Here is a 21,311-nt window from a genome sequence, read left to right as displayed (position 1 = left end):
AATGACAAAAAAAATTATAGAAATGGAGAACAGATCAGTAATTGACAAAGGTGAAGAAGGGGGGTGGGGCTGGGGAGGAAAGTGGGTGTAGCTGTAAGAGGGCAATATAAGGGAATCTTGTGGTGATGGAGATGTTCTGTATCTGACTGTATCAATGTCAATATCCTACTTGTAATACCATACTATAGTTTGACCAGATGTTATCATTGGAGTAAACTTGGTAAAAGGATAAGGAATATTTATGTTACTTCTTTTCTTTTCTTCTTCTTTTTTCCCCCCTAAGATATTATTTTACTTATTTGGCACACAGAGAGAGAGCACAAGTAGGGGCAGTAGCAGGCAGAGGGACAGGGAGAAGCAGGGTCCCCACGTAGCAGGGAGCCCAATGCAGGGCTTGATCCCAGGACCCTGGGATCATGACCCGAGCCAAAGGCAGAGGCTTAACTGAGTGAGCCACCCAGGTGCCCCTGTTTTGTTTTGTTTTGTTTTTTTTAATTAAAGATTTTTAAGTAATGTCTATACCCAACCTAGGGCTCAAACTTACAACCCTTGAGATCAGGAGTCCCACACTCTACCAATGGAGGCAGCCAGTACCCTTCTGTGTTTTTCTTACAACCACACGTACATCTACAATTATCTCAAAATAAGAACTTTAATTTTAAAAAAGTGAAAAAGGCATAAAACAAGAGACAAGACCAAGTCAGGAGAAGACTGACCAACTAAGAGAGTAAGAAAACAAGCAAATAAACCAAAGTTAACCTTCTAATCCTTGGTAATAGTTGTAGGCGGGGCTTTAATTCTGTTTTTTCATAGCAGAAACAGGCTCCTAAGTGACTTCTTGCTACTTGTTTTTTGCTCAACTGATTGTCTTTCCTCTAATTTCCATGTTTCCTCTGCATCTAGGATCTTAGCAAGATCCTAGGTAACCTAGGGGAGTGGGAAGAAGTGCAAGGATGTGACAAAACATCCATGTCCTTTTTCCTCTTCCTCTACTACAGGCCCAATCTAAATGAGAACATACATTTCCAATGATGTCAGCTACATAAAGGGAGAGAGAAGAAATAATAGAAGCTAAGAGACAAAGAGGCCAGTGGAAGCAACCCAAGTATCCATCAGCAGATGAATGAATAATGAAAATGTCTATACACACCACGGAATACATACCATCCAGTGATAAGAAGGAAAGAACTTCTGACACAGGCTATAACATGAAGGAAGCTTGGACATTATGCTGACTAAACTAAGCATGGCACAAAGGGACAAATACTGTATGATTCCACTTACATGAGGTACACAGAGTAGTACCTTTCTGTTTATGTAATAATAGAAGTAACAATAAATTCAGAGAGATGAAAAGTTAGAATGGTTGCCAAGGGCTGGGGGAAGGGGAATGGGGAGTTGGTATTTAATGGGTACAAAGTTTCAGTTGGGGAAGATGAAGAAGTTTTCGGGATGGGTGGTGGCGAGAGACACACAACACTGTGAATGTACTTAACGCCACTGACCTGTACACTTAAGAGAAGGTTAACATGGTCAATGATGTTACGTGTATCTTAACACAATTATTTTTTGTTTTTAGAAATTTCATTTTTTAATTTTTTTTAAAGATTTCATTTATTTATTTCACAGAGAGAGATCACAAGTAGGCATAGAGGCAGGCAAAGAGGGTGGGCAGTGGTAGCAGGCTCTCCGCTGACAGAGAGCCGATGCGGGGCTCTATCCCAGGACCCCGAGATCATGACCTGAGCTGAAGGCAGAGGCTTAACGCACTGAGCCACCCAGATGCCCCAATCTTAACACAATTTTTAAAAAGTTAATTATGAAACAAAAAAGAAATAAGAGCACCTTGTAGGCCTTCATGCTTTTGAGAGGGATGGTATCTTTTCATTGAACAAAATGTTTGAAATCTAGAAAATCAATTTGAAATCACCAGTGGAACTGAGTTTTCTGAAAACTTAAAGCAACTTCTTGATTACATCTTCCTAGGAAAAAATCGCCTCACTGGCAATGTTCAGGTCATGAAAGATGCCCTTACCAGTAAATGTTGGCCGAATGTCTGGTTTCGCCTCCCAGCACTGCTTCATGATGCTAATTATCTCCTCTGGGCAGTACTCAAGGATGTCTTCCACATTTGGCCTGTTCCCAGATTTAATGCATATTATCAACTGCTCTTCACAGATCGCATCTATAAAGCAAAGAAGGATTTAAGTTGACTTTCTCTTCAAGTTCTGTGTGTCTCAGGTAGGGAGGTGGCAGAACTTGGACAAAGCTGCTAATCTCTCTCCCTAGGCTGTGCTTTTAGTCCAGGTGCCTCATCCGATAGAGGCAGAATGACCCCCTGACAAGGCACTGACATAGTCTACTGTCCAGATGATCAAACAACATTTAACCTTGGCAAGGAGAGACAGAATTCATCACAAGGTGGCCACCTGGTAGAACAAATAGAATATATAAATAAAACCAAAGGCATACTCCAGATTTTAATACAAAAACAAATATGGCATAGCTCTTACCTGTAAGGAGCTCAGTCTATTGAGAGTGACTGAGAATACAGAGTGGTTAACTGCTATTCAAGGAGTACAAAGGGTTCTTCTAACACAACTGTGACTAGAAGGTCAGAGAAGGCTTTGCTGACTCAAGAAAATAAGCAGGATTTATCCACGTAAAGAATCAGGAAGGAGGACTCAGAGAGGAGGATTCCGGGCTAGGGAAGCAGGATATGAATAGACTGGAAGTCCCCGAAATCATGAAGTGTCCCAGGAATTATGAGTAGTTCATTCTCACTGGACATACGGACTAAGGAAAGAGAGATAAGGAATAAGGATAGAGAAAGACAGAAAAGCCATATCAGAGAGGGCCTTGTATTCCATACTGAAGAATTTGAACTTTATCCTAAAGGCCCAGGGAGCCTTGGAAAGATTTAAATAGATGAGAGATGGTCATACTTGCCTTTTAGGATGACCAGCTCGGCTGCAGTGTGAATGGGGAATGGCATAAGCAGGCTTCAGCAGAAATAGAGGGTGTGGCCAGCAGAGAGTTTGGTGGGGGCAGAAGTGTATGAATACCTTGAACTCATAGATTTTGATGCCTGATTGGATGTGGGAAACAAGGGGTAAAGCTGAGACTGGGATGCATAAGGTTTCTGGTCCAGCAACTTGGTAGGTAGATGGTAATGCCATTTTCTGAACATGAGAAGAGCAAAGCTGAGTGGACTATAAGGGGAACATGCAGAAGATAAGTTTATTTAGGGGATGTTGCTTTGGTAAGTGTAATGGACATAACAGATAAGTGGATATCCAGGCCAGGGCTAAATATAAGAGATTTTAGAGGCCTTGGCAATGGGTGATCATTAAACCAGGGGAGCTGATAATCACCCAAAAAAAATGGGACCAGAGAATATCCATTAATCTAAAGAATGACTACTTCTGTATCTGTTCTCCTACATGAACCATGTCTTTTCTCACCTCTTCATTCTTAATTTGAATTAAAGTGCCCACAGTAAGTACTGAAAAGAAATGATTCTCGAGTAAGGGAGCAAGTGAATGAATCAAGTATGAAGTACATGTCTCATAAGCATAAGCAAGCAAGCTTTCTTGTCCAGGAAGAATCCCGGAATTTTATGGCACCTTCCGAACTCAGATACATCATCAAGTCTCCTACTTGTCCTGTGATCCCTGATTCCCAAACTGAAATTACTTTTATTCAACCTCATGGTGTTGAGCACCTACTGTGTTCCAGGCACTGTGTGGGCAGATACTGGTAACGTAGCACTGAAGAAATCAGATATGGTCCCAGACCCTGTGTAGCTTATGGTCTAGTGGGTGAGAAAGATGTGAAATGAACAGACATGATAAGTCTTAACCGACTTCACTGAAGGCCACTATTTTACTCAGCAGGTCTGATTAACACCTCACTCCTCTACAAATGTCTTACTTTCGTAGGGCTCCTTATTAGCAAATATTGCCCAAAGTACTATGCCAAAGCTGTACACATCTGACTTCTCTGAGGGCTTTGCATTGATGTCATTCAGATGCTCAGGGGCCATGTAGCAAAGGGTTCCACCGTTTTTCTTAGAGACTCGATTCAATTTCCTCTGCTCGTTATGTTCCTCTTTAGTCAGTTTACTCCACATCTTAAAGGAAGCAACACCAAGATCAGCTATCTGCAAGAGAGCAAACCAATGGGATTATTCTGTGAGAGCCACAGGCAAATCAGACTTGTCTTTAAATTTGGGGGTTAACTAATAGATGGGAGGTAGAGTGGATTTCCAGAAATTTCCACTAGGTAGAGCAGCTAATTCTTAACAAATTCATAGAAACTTTGTGCTTCTTCAACTAGTTGGACAATGTCCCCTAAGAAATGTCCATGTGAAATTCTGGTATCTCAGAGTCTTATGCAATAAAACCATGGAATCTGCTAGTGAGGTTAGGGGCAGGGGAGGGGAGAGAAAAAGCAGAAGTCATTTCTGACATGAACTACAGCAAAACATGTTTATTTGAATTCCTCATTTACTCTGCATATTTTTTCAACTATTTTGGGGGCTAGGAATAAAACGTATTTTCTTCTCAGCAAATTTGTACAGCCAATGGTGACAACATACCACACCTTTAGCTTTCCCAAAGGGTGTCCTGAAGCCCATGGATGCAAGATTCTAAGGACTCCAAAGTCCTGAGAAGGACAGCAGTGCTAGTTGTTTTGAGTGGGTAGCCTGAACCTAAGAGAAGATGGGATAGGAAAGGGGTGGGGGGGAACAGGGAAGAAAGCAAGATGAAAAATACAAAGGTCAGACACAGAACAGAGAGAGGAGGCAAGGGCAAAAGTGTGGAACAATAGAACAATACAGTTAAGAAGAAATCAAAGATGAGAGTTTCACTTTCACCTCTAGGAATCCAAGCCTATGGGTATGGGTTTTGGCGTGTGATGATCTAAAATCCCAAGACTGTAACACAGGAGATACATAAAAGATGTTACTAATGTAAAGAAGGAAGCTTCTTTCAATGTTGTAGGAATAAAATCTGTCCAAGACTAGAAGGAAGTGTTAGAAGCAGAATCTTGTAGTGGAAAGATGCCTGCGTAAGCAGTTCCTGAGTTCTACCCCACGTGCTGCTTCCCCTTTCAGATTCTCGTGCTTGGATTCCTGCTGCCAAAACCAATTAGATGTGACGTTCCACCTAGTTAAGTTTGCTCTTGAGTAAACAAAAGGAAAACCTCTTCCCCTTGTTCCCTTTACTACAATGGAGTAAGTTACAGTTTAAAAATTTTAAAAAACTGATAAAAAATGTAGATTAGAATAAGTAAATAAGTAATATGAACTCCATCAAGTCCATAACTTTCTTGTCAATGCTCAGCAGAACCTTCCACTGGCTCCACTGTTGCCAGCTCTAAGCTGAATGAGGTCTTCCTTTAGAGGTCTACCAGGTACAGAAGTGGATTTACAATGGAGAATTAAAATCAAATCACCCCAATCTTCTAGAAACCTTCAGATTACGATTTACCTTAATGTGAAAGTCATCATCAACGAGGATATTTTCAGGCTTTAGGTCCTTGTGTATTATGCCTTGTCCATGTAAGTAGCACATCCCTTCAATGATCTCCATAATTATCCTTCCTTTTAGAGAAAGGGGGATGCTGACCTAAAACAAGTGACATTAAGTCTATGAAAAGGAAAGGTAAGTCAAATGGGCCAAAGCAACTGTTTTATTCCAAAGTAGTGGGATCTGAACCAGAGGATAAACAGATCTTTCTCAGCATACAGTGGGGATATATCCTTATAAACACATCATACATTCTCAATATCGTAAGTAAAAAATGTGTTTAATATATCTAACGTACTGGACATCATAGCTTAGCCTATGCCTACCTTAAGCCTACTCAGGATGCTTCCATTAGCCTTAGTCGGGCAAAATCATCTAACACAGAGCCTATTTGACAATAAACTGGTGATTATTTCATGTAATTGACTGATACTGAACAGCAGGTGAGAAAGTGAATGGCTGTGTGAGTAACAGAACGGTTGTGAGGATATCAGTTGTCCCCCATGTCATCACGTGGCTCACTGCCACAGCCCAGCCTCACAAGAGAGGATCGTAATGCATGCTGCCAGCCCAGGAAAAGATCCAAATTCATAATTCAAAGTATGGTTTCCACTGAATGCCCATTGCTTTGCCCATGATAAAGTGAAAAAAATCTTAAGTGGAACCACAGGTTAGGGTCCATCTGTAGCTACCAGGAGTCCTTCTAGCATGATCTGCAACACTGTCATCATTTTAAAAGAAGCCCCCTTTGAAATAAAGATTTCATTCCACATGCTAACAGTATTAATGCTGTGTTTTGTCATGTAAAAATAAAACTTTCATGCCAATATGGTAATATATTAAAATGCTATAAAATTAAGCCCCTTGGGTGCCTGGGTTGCTCAGTTAGTTGGGCAACTACCTTCAGCTCAGTCATAATCCTGGAGTCCCGGGATCAAGCTCCGCATCGGGCTCCCTGCTCGATGGGGAGTCTGCTTCTCCCTCTGACCTTCTCCCCTTTTATGCTTTCTCTCTCACTCTCTCTCTCTCAAGTAAATAAATAAAATCTTAAAAAAAATTTTTTTAAATTAAGCCTCTTGAGAGAGGAACACAATGATGATTAGGATATATGCATCTTTACTGCCTAGCATAGTGCCTAGAACTGTTGTTGAATGAAGGGATAAATAAATAAACAAAAAACAGGCATTTTCCACAGTGCGTTAATATATGCTACTATATACTAAATGGGTGAACAATGTCACAGCAGTGTGTAGATGAAATAATATTGAGAAAAAAGAATACAAGAGATTCTCAGTGTGCTCACACTGATTACAAACATAGAAAGATTAACATGCGAGATATCATGATGTTAAAAGAATGCGGAAGTGAATTTACTAGTTATTTGGTAATCTGTTATCAGATACTTCAGGTCCTTGTAAATTCGCAAGTCATTCTTACTGAACAATTCTATTCTAGTTACACAAATATCAATGTTAATGTAGAGCATTCCAAAACATTAGTTTTGCTTAACACTGAAAAATGCAAACTGTGTGTGCACGCACACGTGCAGTCTCTGGTTTACAAACGGGCTGTCTCCTAAAAATTTATGTATATGTTGGTTGTTGGTAAACACCGAAATTTAAATGGCGGAAGTTAGAATCTCAAGTGAATCCCCCCAAACCATATTTAAAACCCACAATGATCACCACCATCCAAAAAAGAGTCAGAGATTTTCCCTTCTTCCTTGGTATAACTTTGACCTTCGGAACAAATTCTGAGCAAGCAAAGGAAATCCCTTTCACATTCCCCGCTCTGCTTTTCTCCCTCACACCCTCCTGAATTCCTCTGGAGCCCAAACTAGTCCACCTTATCTTCACATCATCCTGCAGGACACCTGGTGTCACACAGGATTTATCTCCCAATCAAGATGCCTACTTACTTCATGCAGCAGCTGGTCTCGCCTAGTTTGGGCGAGAAGAACAGTCTAACTCAATTATAACACAATGTGTATCAGTGAACACCTGTTACCCTTCCCACAACTGTCTGCGAGAGATGTCTGGGGCTTTGAAGACCTGAAGAACGGACATAACCTCAGGCAGTTGTAGGGTGAGGGAGAAGAGCTGTAGGGTGAGGGGAAAGGGGGGGGATATTTGCCCTACAGACTGCTACAGCCCACCATTCCCACAAGCAATCTGTGCTTTGGCCAAATCCAGTTGTTTGCAGTGTCCCAAATTTGGCATATTCTCTTTGCTTTGCCATTCTCTCACCGGAACACATGTTCCTTAAATCTTTGCGTGTCCTTCAGGCTTTGGCTCAAGCATCCTCCTTCTGGAATCCCTTCTTATCTATTCCACACGAAAGCGAGTGCCTCTCCCCTGTGTTCCCAACAGCATGCTGGGAGATGTCTACCGAAACACCATTACGCCATACTGTTCCCTCCTCAACTGTCCGTGGTATGTGTCTGCTCTATTTGCTATTGCCTCCCCAGCAACTAGCACGAGGCCTTGTCCTTAATAGATAGATAAACGCTAAAAAATGCTTTATTAAAGTGATGTGGTTTGCATGCACAATTTTTCTTTTATTGTAAGTCTTACTTATCCAGTGTTGTTGCCTCTGATGTTCTATATTCAGCCTCTAGGTTTCTCAGTTGGCATCAAAGAGCAATCACTAAGATTCCGTCTCCATAGACAGTCATGTCTAGTATACATCCTTCAGTCAGTCGGTCAGCTCCTGGCTACCCAGCAGGCATCTGCCTCGGGTCAGACCACGGGCTTCTGGAAGACAGTGCCTACCCCTGAACTGTGGATGCTGGACTGGCTGACCAAGGCCAGCTCCAGCACTAAGACACAGGGGGGACCCCCCCCCCCCCGCAAAGTGAGGGGTATAGACAGCTATCTGCAATGACTGACAGGAAAGCAAGACCACCTTCTGGGCAGGGAAAGTTCGGGACCTTTCCACCCGGTATTGACTTCAGAAAATCCAAACTCATAAGGGGGTTATTTGACACCAACAACTATGACAGTGAGAACCATCACAGAAGAGCAGTGCCCAGGGCACGGTGCGGGTCGAGCACGCAGCGAAGCCCTCTTTACCTCCGCCTTCAGAACGTGCATCAGGTTGCCCTTTTCCATGTACTCCATCACCAGGGAGTAGTTCCCTTCTTCTATGATGACGCCCAGCAGCTTCACCACCCGACTATGTCTCAGCCTGTGCATCATCTTGCCCTCCTCAAGGAGGGACTCGTTGTACCTGTGGGACAGAAAGGTGCTGTCAAGATGGGCAGAGTTCGCACCCCTGTCCCTTGTGCCCCCAAGAAATGCAGTGCACGCCTCCAACGCATCACACACTGGTGTTGATGCCTGTGCGTGCCCTGATCTCTTCCAGGCCCAGACAGTGGGCATCCACAGGTAGAGGAATTTCTCAGTCCTTCCCAGTGATGGGTAGTGAGCGTTCGAGAAACATCAGAGCACAGAAAGAATGAATGCAAAGCACGTGGAGAGCCACAAGGAGAGGCAACCTGAACAGATGGCACAAGAGAAAATGCAGCCTCTCTTGGTAACAACTCTGAAAAGAAAAGAGGGAAGTAAAACAAATCTACCAACTGCTTTAAAGAGAGGGCTTCTGGAACTTCTAATTAATGGCCTTTTTTTTTTTTTCTATAGGTAGGGCTGGTCCCCGCCAAAACGTTGCAGCAAGTACAGGAGTCTATCTCATTGCCTCCCTCATCACTTCTCATCTCCTTCCCTTTCTCTAATTCCTTCTCTTCGCTTCTCTTCCACTGTCTGTTAGCTGGGAGCTTCTTGCTAACCAGCCTCAGAATCCCCATTTAGGTACAGGGGTAATAATAACCAGCTCTCAGCGTTATTGGACAAAAACTGTGCCCACTGACACACCGCGGTCTGACTCCCTCTAACGCCTGGGCCACGTTTATCCACTGCCCTGCCCTGCATCTCCACAGTAATTTTTCCCATGGCCAGGCTGTAATCTGGCCCAACCGCCTCTGCTCCTGACTCACTCAGTGCGCTTGGGGCCCGTGTACACCTTTTTCAGTATTACGAGTCCGTGGCATCTGTGTAAACACAGAGACACCTTTCCGAAAGCCCCGCTGTCCAGGTACTCCTTCTCCAGTAAGTCACTAGTTTTCATCTTAATGTCATCCAAGGACATGGTTGGTTTCCTTGTGGATCCTGAGAATGTTCAGAAATGTACCACTTTTTCCCACTCAGAGCTGTGCCCTGTGAAACAAAACAAAAACAAGAAGGCATCTCAGTGCAAAGAGCCATTATCCAAAAAACATGCAAAGTTCTACCACGTGCTTAGTGTGCCTTAAATTTTTTTTTTTGAGGACAGACATTGTAAGATGAACTGTTTGTCGTATTTTCAAGAATCAGAGAAAACCACAAGTTTTATTCCTTTAAGCTTCCATTTCTGGCAACATGGAGAAACAGAAAATTTTTAAAACCTCCCTGCTGCAAAAAACCTATCTGTGTAGGATAGCATAACACAAACATCATTCAGATGCACAGACAGGCCCAAGAGAAAGGAGAATTAACTCTATGACTAAAAAAAGAACAGACCCTGGGCCTAGGGCAATGTCCCACATGGGGGATGCTTTGGACTGAACGTTTGTCATTTGTTCATTTGTTGAAGCTCTAACTCCACTGTGATAGTTTTAGGAGGTGGAGTCTTTGGGAGACAATTGGGTCATGAAAGTGAAAGCCTCACAAGTGAGATCAGGGTCCTTATAAAAGATATAAGAGCTCGCTCTTGCTCTCTCTCTCTCTCTCGCCCCCACTATGTGAGGATACAAGAAGTGGACAGTCATCTGCAAACCAGGAAGCATGCTCTCACCAGACACCGAATCTACTGGTACTTTGATATTGGACTTCCAGCCTCCAGAACTGTGGGAAATAAATGTCCAGTGTTTAAGCCCCCCAGTCAATAACTTGTGATATGTGTCAATAACTTGCTGAACTGAGACAGTGGCCCTGTTGTGCAAGGCCAATCTTGACATCCAAAGGTCAAGGTCTAAAATGTAGCCAGGGACAGGAGACGAGATCATGGCATGCAAGAAAAGAGTCAACAGAGATACCCCCCCGTACTGAACACAGCACTCATCAATGAAAGGATGGACAGGGGAAAAGCTAGTCCACCTGCAGAGGCAATTGCTTGTCTTAGATAGGACATGGGGTGTAAAAAAAAGTCTCGAAGTGAATCCACAACCTTGGGCCTGTCTTCTAATAGATTTGGGCTTTGAATTTCTATTCCTCCTATGGCTGAAATGGCCCAAACGAATAACTTTAAAAAAAACAAAGTGGCTACAGGCTCATGTTATCACTGAATTAAGGGTAAAGCAAACAAACACCCTCAGGGAAGACCAGACAGAATTCCCACAAATAAATTCTAACAACATCAGCTCCTATTCCAAAATTATAAAGCACAAAGTTCAAATGAGCCAAATCCAGCAGATACAAGAGCAGTATCAGCCATTAAAGAATTTCAGAGTATTGAATACTCTTAGAAAATAATAGGTTTGGGGCGCCTGGGTGGCTCAGTGGATTAAGCCGCTGCCTTCGGCTCAGGTCATGATCTCAGTGTCCTGGGATCGAGCCCCGCATCGGGCTCTTTGCTCAGCGGGAGCCTGCTTCTCTCTCTCTCTCTGCCTGACTCTTCGCCTACTTGTGATTTCTCTCTCTGTCAAATAAATAAATAAAATCTTTAAAAAAAAAAAAAAAAAAAAAAAAAAAAAAAAAAAAGAAAATAATAGGTTTTAGGTAATTATGAACACAAACAATGCATTATCGAAAAAGAATAGAAAGGTATAAAAAGGATGAGGATTTGGAGAATTTGTACATAAGTGCTATGAAGTCTACAGTGTATACAATCCCAAAACAACTGTTTCCTTCTCGTTCTTCCCTTCTTCCATTCATTTTCCCCAAACTGAACTGAAGCATAAAAACCCATGGGGGACCCTAATGAGATACCATTACGCACCTACCAGCATATCCAAAATTAAAAAGGCTGACACCACCAAATACTGGGGAAGATAAGAAACAATTGGAATTCTCATACATTGTGAGTGGGAATATAAAGTGGTACAACCACTGTGAGAAAAGGTCTGGAGGTTTCTTATAAAGCGAAACATACACCTCAACTATGGCTAAGCAATCCTAATCCCAAAAGAAATGAAAACATATGTCCCCAAAGACTTCTGTTGTTCATTGCAGCTTTATTCAGGATAGCCCCAAACTGGAAACAGTGATGCATCAATAGGAGAATGGATTAAAAAAAAAAAAAAGATCGTATATTCGTACAATGGGTTACTACTCAGCAAAAAAAGCAATGAACTACCAATACGCACAACATCGATGAATCACAAAAGATGGTAAATAAAAGGAGCCTAGTACAAAAGAATACATACTGTACAACTCCACCTATATTAAGCTCTTGATCAAAGAAATCTGTGTTGGCAAAGGAGCACTTTTCCAGAACAGATAGCCCAGGGACAGGGTAAGGACTGCATGCTTTGGAGCAGGAGGAAACTTTCCGGTGTGATGGTACTGCTCTCCCATCTCGGTGGGGGTTAGAGTTACACAAGCATAAGCATTTGTTAATACTCAGTAAATGTACTGTAGGCAAATCTGGCATCAAAAGAAAAAATTGGGGGATGCCTGGGTGGCTCAGGCTGTTAAGCGTCTGCCTTCAACTGAGGTCATGATCCCAGGACTCTGGCATGGAGCCACGCATCAGGCTCCTTGCTCAGCGGGGAGTCTGCTTGTCTCTCTGCCTGCTGCTTTCCCTGCCTGTCCTCTCTCTCTTGCTCTCTGACAAATAAATAAATAAAATCTTAAAAAAAGAAAAAAGAAAGAGAAAAAGAAAAATTTGTGAACATACTGACTCTAGTTAGTGGTGTGCATACTGAAAATATTTAGTAGGAAGGATATTGATATCTGCAATTTACTTTGCAGACAGACTTGTGGATAAAGAGTGTGGTAAACAGATATTCTGTAATAAAACAGACTGAATAAAATAATATTGATGGTGGATACATAAAAGTTCACTGTAAAGTTTTTTTAAAATTTGTTTCTACATTTCTATGTTTATTTACTAATTTCCCCCATATATTCCTCACCCAGTTCCTAATTGTACATATGTCAAAACTAAAAAACCAACATTGTACATTACTATTAACAAAACACCCTACTTGATTATGATATTACCCATTTTTTTTTTTTTTTAACAAATGCCCTTTTTCTGTTCTAGGATCTGACCCAGAATACTACATCGCTTTTTGTAGCTCATGATTTTTTAATTTTTTAAAACCTTTTGACTCCCTTCCTCCATTTCTCCCAGCCCCTGCCTCTGGCAACCCCCAATCTGTTCTCTGGATCTATGAACTTTTTTTTTTTTTTTTAAGATTCTACATATTAAAAAAAAAGATTCTACATATAAGTGAGATCATATACAGTATTTATCTTTCTGACATTTCATTTAGCATAATGCCCTTAAGGTTCATCCATGTTGTCAAATGATAAGACTTTCTTCTTTTTTACTGCTGAATTTACACACACACACACACACACACACACTCACACATTTTCTTTATATATTCATATATTGATGGACTTTTAAGCTATTTCCATATCTAGGCTATTGTAATTGATGCTGCCATGAACTTAAGAGTGCATATGTCTCTTTGAGTAAGTGTTTTTGTTTTGAGTAAATATTTTTTGAGAAAGCTTCGTACTGTTCCATACTTCATACTGTTTCCATAGTGGCTAAAACAGTTCACATTCTCACAGCGCACAAAGGTTCCCTTTCTCCACATCCTTGCCAACACTGGTTATCTTGTCTGTACAATAACAGCAGTTCTAAGGGGTGTGAGGTGGTATCTCATTGTGGTTTTGATTTGCATTTCCCTGATGATGAGTGATGCTGGGCATCTTTTTATGTGTCTGTCGGCCATCTGGATGTCTTCTTTGGGAAAATGTCTATTCGGATCTTCTGCTCATTTTTTAGTTGAATCTTTTTTTTCTTTTTGCTATGAAGTTGTATGAGTTCTTTATATATTTTGGATATTAACCTCTTAACAGATATATGATTTGTAAATATTTTCTCCCATTCAGTAGGTTGCCTTTTAATTTTGTTGATGGTGTCCTTTGCTGTGAATAAGCTTTGTCATTTGATGTAGTCCCACTTGTTTATTTTTCCTTTTGTTGCTTTTATTTTTGGTGTCAGATTCCAAAAATCATTGCCAACACCTATGTCAAGGAGCTTATTGCCTATGGTTTCTTCTAGAATTTTTATGGTTTTAGATGGTACATTTAAGTCTCGAATCCATTTTGAGTTAATTTTTTTGTATGGTGCAAGATAGTAGTCTAGTTTCATTCTTTTGTATGTGGCTGTCCAATTTTCCCAACATGATTTCTTGAAGAGATTGTCTTTTTCCCATTGTATATTTTTGGCCTATTTGTCATATATTAATTGACCACACGAATGAGTTTATTTCTGGGCTCTCTATTCTGTTCCATGGATCTATATGTCTCCTTTTATGCCAACAGCATACTATTTTAATTACTATAGCATTGTAATAAAGTCTGAAATCAGAGAGTGTGATGCCTCCAGCTTTTCTTTCTCAAGATTGCTTTGCTGATTCAGGGTCTTCTGTGGTTCTATATGTATTTTAGGACTGTCTGTTCTATTTCTGTGAAAAATGCCATTGGGATGTTATTAGGGATTGCTTTAAATCTGTATACTGCTTTAGGTACTGTGGACATTTTAACAATATTAATTCTTCCAATCCACGAGCATGGAATATCTCTTTATTTATTTGTGCATTCTTCAATTTCTTTCCTTAGTATCTTGTAGTTTTCATTACACAAATCTTTCACCTCCTCAGTTACATTTATTCCTAGGCACTTTCTTTTCCTTTGATGCATTTGTAAACATAACTATTTTCTTAATTTCTCTTTGATAGTTCATTATTAGCATACAGAAACTCAACAGATTTTTGTATATTGATTTTATATACTATTATGTTATCAAAAATCACTTATTCTAATAGTTTTTTGATGGACTCTTCATAGTTTCCTATATATATTATTATGTCTCCTGCAAATAGTGACAGCTTTGCTTTTTCTAATTTTGATGCCTTTATTTCTTTTTCTTGCCTAATTGTTGTGGCTAAGACTTCCAAAATTATGGGGGTTTTTGGACACTTTTTTCAAAGATTTTATTTATTTGACAGAGAGAGAGAGAACAAGTAGTACAAGCAGCAGGCAGAGGGATAGGGAGAAGCAGACTTCCCGCTGAGCAGGGAGCCTGATGTGGGCCTTGACCCCAGGACTCTGGAATCATGACCTGAGCTAAGGCAGATACTTAACTGACTGAGACACGTAGGTACCCGACTTCCAATATTATGTTGAATAAAAGTATTCTTGTCCTGTTCATGATCTTAGAGAAAAGCCTTTTAATTTTTCACTATTGAGTGTGATGTTAATTGTGGGTGTAAGATCTTTTTAACTTCTCACTTCAAAATTTTTCATAATAAAGTACTGGGAAGCAGGAAGTTTAAAAAAGAAAGTAATTGAGGGATTTCTGAAAATGTCTGGCCTGATGGCAGTCTTGTGTAGTGGCCTTTGGCACTCTGGCCCAGGTTACCACCTGCACCGTGTACAAAGGCTGTGGGCAGACCATGTCACTCCAGCAAAGCTCACATATCAGCAAAGTACACAACACTATGGACCATCTTTCTGTAACATGAGACATTGCCAAACAAGAGGAATCAGCCTCTGGAAAGAAGCCTATCTATGTATGGGTAGACGGGGGTAGGGGAGGCTACCCAGATAAAGGCATGGAGGATGAGATGCAAAGGGCCATGACGGCTCTGAGGCAGGCACTGATGGAGAGGTAACAGAGCCGTATTACTATGGAAAGAACACAGGCCTTTCTTTTGTGAGTATGAACTGTAGCTCTGTAATGTATTAGCCCCATGACTTGTGTAACTTCAAAAGCCTCAATTTCCTCATTTCTGAAAGGAAAACAGATTTGTTCCTTGCTTAAAGGTTCTGGCTATGTTTGGACCAGCTGCCCTCCCTTATCCCCATTTCTCCCATTTCAATGAACTTTGAGAATGCCAGTGTGCTGCTGGGGTCCTCTGCTCAGCAGTTCTCTACTGATTCATCCTTGTGAGAATGGTAAGGGGCGAAGGGGGGGAGATCAAGTAATTTGTTCCACTCTCCCCTACAACCCTCTAAAGGCACATTCTTCTCCAGGCTCATCCTGCTCCTCTTTCAGGTCTCAATGAAGTGTCATTTCCTCAAGGAAGCCATCCTAGGTCTTCCCATCAGACATTCTCAGAGCTTCCTTAACTTCTCCTTTAAACAGTTAAGATAGCTGTAATTTGAGAATTACTTCTAATTAATTACACAGGATGCAGGAAACTACCTTGTATACTGTCTGTATTGCCTAGGGGGAAAAAAAAAAGCCCAGACATATGGCAGGTTTTGTCCTAAGCACTGATCAGGAACAGGACAAGCATGCCTATTGTAGCCACTTGTATTCAACGTAATGTTGGAAGTCATAGCCACAGCAATTAGGCAAGAAAAATAAATAAAAGTCATCAAAATTAGAAAGAAAAAAAGCAAAGCTGTCACTATTTGCAGAAGACATGATATTATATATAGGAAACCATGAAGATTCCGTATGTCCTAATCGATCATTAAATGGGTAATTATTTTTTAAAAAGAAACACTTAATTGTCCAAAAATAAAGCATAGAGAAAATTAATTACATGACACTCATAAAATGGAATATCATATAACCATTCAAAATTACAGGTAAAAATAAAAAAATATATTTACAGGTAGATGGCACATACACATATACACATACATACAGGGGGAAAAAAGATACCAAAATGTTAGCAAGGATTATATTTGGATAGAAGGATGATTCTTACTTCTTCTGTACACTTCTACCTTTTCAAATTTCCTACAATAAAGATTAATTACATTTATAATTTTATAATAAAACTTGTTTCTTTAAAGGCAATAATTACTTCACTCAGTATTTCTTTAGTCAAATCAGAGATGATGAGACAGATTATTTATAACAATGGTCCTGGCAACATTACACAGAATGGCAAAAACATGTAAAACAATTTACATACACAGAAGAGAGGATAAGTTATAGCCCATCCATACTCTGAAATACATATAGCAGTTTTCAAAAATACTGTTGTATATGACCTTTTAAAAAAAGGCTCAGAGAGTAAAGAAACAGGAAGGAATTAAACTGAAATATGCCATCTGAGTGTAAGATTTCAACTTTTTTGAGGAGTTCTACTTGCTCACTCTCCTTCAGTCAAGATCTTGTCTCCTGGAATTTGCCAGGGCCAACTAGGATTTGCAGTGCCTCCTGCCAGCACGATGGACCTCAGGGCAAGGAGGCCTCCTGCTGATTCCACTGCACTTTTTGAAGCTGGCTCCTGACCCAAATCAGTTGTCTCAGTCTTGCAGTTCGCTGGTTTAGCCTGACTTCAATCTTATGCACCTCTTGCATGGTTCCCAGTGATTTCTTTTGCTTTTACCGCTTTTGATCCTTTTCCCCCACCACAAACAATTCAACTTTATAAGCACTGGATATCTTAGGAAGGTTTTGAGTGGTTTAGATACCCAACAGTCTCAAAAACATTGAATGTAGGCAGGTAAAAAAACCACCTTATAAAGCCATGTTACAGAGTAATTAACAAAAGCACACTGCCCTCTTATACCATCTTATGTTAACTAATTTCAACGAGTAATGTAATCATGCCCATTTTAATGGAATTTAATTTTTTTTCATAAATGGATGTTAATTCAGGGACTCAAGAAAGCAAATTTTGTCCACTGAAATTCATTCACAATTTCAAAAAATTTCACAAATTTCTAAAATGTCTTCTAATGCAGATAGTCTATATATCAAAATACTCACACCTATATTCAATTTTGTTTGTCAATTATACCTCAATAAAACTGGGGTAAATACAAATAAATAATACCAAGAACAACTGGCAGAATTATTTCCTGATACTAAGAGGTAGGATAGTGGTTACTATAAGATAGAAAACAGGAGATAGTGAATGAGAAGAGAGAGGCACAAAAGGGGCACAAAAGGTTTTGGGAATACTGGCAATGTTCTTTTCTTAACCTGGGTCATGTTCACTTTGTGATACTTCATAGAGCTGTACAATTATGAAATGTGCATTTCACACTGATTGTTATACTTTAATTTTAAAAGTTTTAAAAAGACTTTAAAAATATTCATACTTACCTTTCAGTGATAGAAGACTATTTCTCAATTTTTCAATGATGATTGAATTCAAGAATTCAAAAATTAGAAAATGTCAGTTGCCTACCTATCACTGCCTTCCTTTCCCCTGCTAACAGAATTCTGATTTTACTCAAGTATTCAACGTGGAATTCTCTAAGATTCTTTGGTTTTAACGGCTTGATCAGATAAACAAGAGCTGTGAGTGAGGAAGAACCAAAAGAAGAGTAAAGGACAGGACTAGAAGAGTTCAACCAGGTATTATCATATATGTTAGCACATTATGACCCCATGAAGTAAGTTTTTTCTTATCATCCCAATTCAGAAATAAAGAAACTAAAATCTGAAGAGTTAAATGATTCACCTAAAGTACCAGATCCTGGCACTGAACCTTTGTTTCTTCATTCAAACTTCCGCTATCAATTTGCCCACACATACAGCTTCCCTAGACAGCGGAACTATAATCTTTGTTAAAATCCCATTCAAAGACTTAAGCTTATAACCTTGCTCACCTGTAATAAATGAATAAGCCACAGTCAGAAACATGGGGAATGCATAGGCCAAATTTTTAAAACATAACAAAATATGTGGTTCAAAATCAGTATTTTACAGGCAAATGCAGTCAATCATTTTTCCAGAATAAAATATCCAACCAAAGTATGGGAACCTATATATATATATATTTTTTCAAGTCCCAGATAATATTGGCGGTATTAACATATTATTAATTAAAAAGCACCCAGTAGTAATTTGCCATTTTGGAAACTGATATTTTAGGAATAATATTCATTCTTAAAAGTGCAACATATTGGGGAGCCTGGGTGACTAAACTGGTTGGGAGCCCGACCCTTGACTTTGGCTCAGGTCATGATCTCAGGGTTGTGAGAATGAGTCCTGCATGGGGCTCCAGTAGGCAGTGGAGCCTGCTTAAGATTCTCTTTTGTTCTGCTCCTTCCGCCCCCCTAAAAAAGTACAACATATCTCTGCTGCTCAATATAGTGCAGAGGAAAATGAAAATTAAATAATCACTACTGTTTTATTAGTAATAATTAAAATGATACACCCTAAATTTTATTTATTTTTTTAAAGACTTTATTCACTTATTTGAGAGTAATCGCACATTAGTGGGCGGAGGGAGAAGCCTACTCACCGATGAACAAGGAGCCCAGAGCTGGATTCAGTCTTAGGACACTGGGATGGTGGTAAGAGCCCAAAGCAGAGACTCAGCCAACTGAGCCACTCAGGTACCCCATACACCCTAAAGTTTTTAAACAAACTTAGTCTTCACTTTTCTGTGTTTAAAAGAGCTGCAGTTTTCCCCATTTTTAAAAAGATTTTATTTATTTATTTGACAGAGAGAGACACAGTGGGAGAGGGAACACAAGAAGGAGGAGTAGATGAGAGAGAAGGAGGCTCGATTTGGGGCTCCATCCCAGGAATCTGGGATCGTAACCTGAGCTGAAAGCAGATGCCTAGGGACTGAGCCACGCAGGCACCACATTTTTAACGGACTACAATCTCCTCCTTCCTCTGGCATCTACCTGGTGTTTACAAAATGCAGATCAACTACTAAGTCACTCTATGTTCCAAAGGTTACTTGCGCCTTGATTTCTTCAGGTGTAATCAAGGGAAGACTTAACAGTGGTCTAAAGACCCAAGGACTTCTGAAAAGTTGGTTGACTGTAACACACTCGAGCTTTGCCAAAACACCCAACAGCTCAGGGCAAGGAGGAGCCAAATGATCAGCAAGAGACGAAGAAAAAACCGCCCCGCCCCGCCCCGCCCCTGGGGTTTTGTCAGATGCTTAGGAAAGGAGGACGTAGCTTAACCTCTTCAAACTCTAACGAGATTTTGCAGCACTTCGTAAAAGCAAACGCCACTGACTACCTGGGAGGTCTTTAGGGTTATGACATTCATCCCTTTTGTCGTTGTGGCAGTGTATCCCTCTTCCTCATTTGCCAGCTCACATCTAAGATTATGCGGAAATGCTTTGCAAAATGCTTTTTCTCTGCGATTCCCGCGCGCGACCCCAAGGGCAAGAGTAAAAGCCCTTTCAAAGGCTTGGTACGTCATCCTATTACGAGGAGAGCACGTGCCACCTATCTTAATGATATTGTAATAAAAACCCAACACCGCTACGAAACAACGATAGCAACAACCCAACGCCACCAGCGTCCTCCTGGCCCGAGGCCAGGTCTGCGCCCTCGGACGGGGTTAAAACCTGGTGGGAGAGAAAGAAGCGCAGCTGGGCTTTTGACAGTTCTGCAGCGCACTCAGGGAAATTCCACGCCTCTAGCCGGCCGCCCTACTTCCGGGAATACCGACGGCTCTCCCACAACTCAACTTCCCCATCCGCCGCAAGCCACGCCCACCAACCGAAAGGCCCAGTCAAGAGTGGACTTCCGGTGAGCGCCGTCCCCGCCCACCGCCCGCCAGTCAGGAAACCCCACCCCCGCCTGGAAGCTGGTCCCGGGCGAACCTGGCTGTGGCCGCTGCTTCCTCCGCGCAGACGCGCCCCGAGTTATTTACTTTCGTTTCCGCGGCAAACTTCCCGAGGCCTGGGTAAGGAAGGAAAGAAACAGCGGTGGGAGGCCCCGGAATTACTCCGACGCCGCGACAGCCTCGCCGGGACAGGCAGGGGGCGGACGCCCGAGCCTGACACGGGGGTCGCCGGGGATGGAGCTCGTGAAGCTCGGGAAGGCCGAGCCGCAGAGCGGCCGCGCCCCGCTGCGCGCTCACCGCGCCCGGCTCCGTGGGCCCCGCCGGTCAGTGCGCGTCCGGCCGCGCGGCTCGGGCTCCCTGCTTGCACGGGACGGCGGGCTGACGCACCTCGAGACGCGGGCCCGCCAAAACCGCCGCGCTCCGGGAGCTCTGGTCCGGTGTCCGCGCCCTCTGGGTGTTGAATGAGGGCGGTGGGGCCGGCGAGAGGGCGTGGACTGCTCGCTCCGCCTCCGCGAGCTCCGCAATCGGGAAAGCCGAGGGCGCGCCTGCCCCGCGGCCAACCGTGCCTTGCACCCAGATTTTAAAATTCCCGGAGATGTCACCCAGAGTATCATGACTTTACTTTGTTTTAGAGTCAGCCGGGAGGCCAAAAGAGGACATGTTACCTAATCATAGAAACCGCCGCCGTTGGGGAGAAGCAGCTTGGTCTAGGGGTAAGCCCTGGGCAGATTCCACCACTCCCCGCAACTCCCGCCCTGAGCTCTGCGCGTTATCAGCCCTACAACTTTAGGCAAATTACCATTTTCTTATCTCCCCTCATCCGTGAAGTGGGCATAATCGCGCTGTCGAGGAAGAAATGTGATATTTATCTTCAGCCCTTTAGAATGGTGATTGGGAAGTCTCAAGCAAAATGGGAAGTGCTGGGACGCCTGGGTGGCTCAGTTGGTTAAGCAGCTGCCTTCGGCTCAGGTCATGATCCCAGGGTCCTGGGATCGAGTCCCACATCGGGCTCCTTGCTCGGCAGGGAGCCTGCTTCTCCCTCTGCCT

General features: G+C 41.9%; 1 protein-coding gene across 3 annotated transcripts in view; it reads right to left on the bottom strand.

Moving 5' to 3' along the window:
• The window catches only part of RIPK1 (receptor interacting serine/threonine kinase 1), a 47,121-nt gene extending 26,363 nt beyond the window's left edge, over positions 1–20,758 (bottom strand). The window contains exons 1-7 of one of the 3 annotated variants that reach the window (XM_032340973.1): positions 20,652–20,758; positions 20,302–20,380; positions 9,529–9,748; positions 8,606–8,762; positions 5,496–5,633; positions 3,934–4,162; positions 2,036–2,185 (exon numbers count right to left, since the gene is read on the bottom strand). In XM_032340973.1, coding sequence (XP_032196864.1) covers positions 2,036–2,185; positions 3,934–4,162; positions 5,496–5,633; positions 8,606–8,762; positions 9,529–9,680 — 826 coding nt within the window. In that variant the 5' untranslated portion in view covers positions 9,681–9,748; positions 20,302–20,380; positions 20,652–20,758. Of the gene's footprint in view, positions 1–2,035; positions 2,186–3,933; positions 4,163–5,495; positions 5,634–8,605; positions 8,763–9,528; positions 9,749–20,301 lie in introns of all 3 variants that reach the window. The other 2 variants (XM_032340972.1, XM_032340974.1) reach the window with 2 other exon arrangements.
• Positions 20,759–21,311: the final 553 nt, after the last annotated feature.

Source organism: Mustela erminea, chromosome 4 (assembly GCF_009829155.1).
Source record: "Mustela erminea isolate mMusErm1 chromosome 4, mMusErm1.Pri, whole genome shotgun sequence".
Taxonomy (NCBI): Eukaryota; Metazoa; Chordata; class Mammalia; order Carnivora; family Mustelidae; genus Mustela; species Mustela erminea.
This window is presented reverse-complemented; position numbering and strand designations above follow the sequence as displayed.